This window comes from Formica exsecta, unplaced genomic scaffold (assembly GCF_003651465.1).
Source record: "Formica exsecta isolate Colony F162 unplaced genomic scaffold, ASM365146v1 scaffold458, whole genome shotgun sequence".
Classification (NCBI taxonomy): domain Eukaryota; kingdom Metazoa; phylum Arthropoda; class Insecta; order Hymenoptera; family Formicidae; genus Formica; species Formica exsecta.
Genome location: NW_021851814.1, coordinates 943,667 through 944,293, shown reverse-complemented (window position 1 = coordinate 944,293; position 627 = coordinate 943,667). Strand labels below are relative to the sequence as shown.

The 627-nt window shown below is 27.0% G+C and overlaps 1 protein-coding gene across 1 annotated transcript in view; it reads right to left on the bottom strand.

Annotated features, from left to right (window-relative positions):
- LOC115240904 (tolloid-like protein 2) overlaps window positions 1-627 on the bottom strand; it is a 20,826-nt gene that overhangs the window by 4,056 nt on the left and 16,143 nt on the right. The window contains exon 7 of the mRNA XM_029816333.1: window positions 139-369. Within this exon, the coding sequence (XP_029672193.1) occupies window positions 139-369 (231 nt within the window). The remainder of the gene's footprint in view (window positions 1-138; window positions 370-627) is intronic.

Here is a 627-nt window from a genome sequence, read left to right as displayed (position 1 = left end):
TATATATATATATACACCATCTATGTAAAGAGACATTGGACTATAAATTCTCTTAAAGAGATTATAATTTATTAAGCCTTTTATAACAAAATTCTAGCAGAAATAAAGATATTAGATATTAGATATTGAAATTCTTACTGTAACATTTATATAACAAATTTGTTTGTGCGATGTCGCCCTCGCTCAGTCTGATTCTTTGTCCGATCTCAGGTCTCTTTTTTCCATGAGTTTCCATAGGTAGAATTGTGTCCAAATAAGTGCCTTTCGAAAAGGTGTTCTTTGCATAATGCATTATGGAGTCATAATCATAGGGCAAGCCAAGTGAATTCACTTCTTCTTCTGTCAATTTGTTAAAATTATACTCTTGACCTGTTAAAAAGTATATTATTTTTTTTTGTACCCTGAGAAAATCTTTTAGAACAGGATTTTATAAATACATATATCATTTATCTTCTTCTCTTCAGCAAAGAGAATATAATTATTTATAAAGTTTCGGTTGTTTGTATCAAATGGCTGCAATTAAATTTTTACTTAAAAAATTAATTTACAAGATTAGTTGAAAAACACAAGCTTTGTTATCTTTTTATATCAATAAGTATTAATTTGGTAAGATTTTTTAATTTCCTA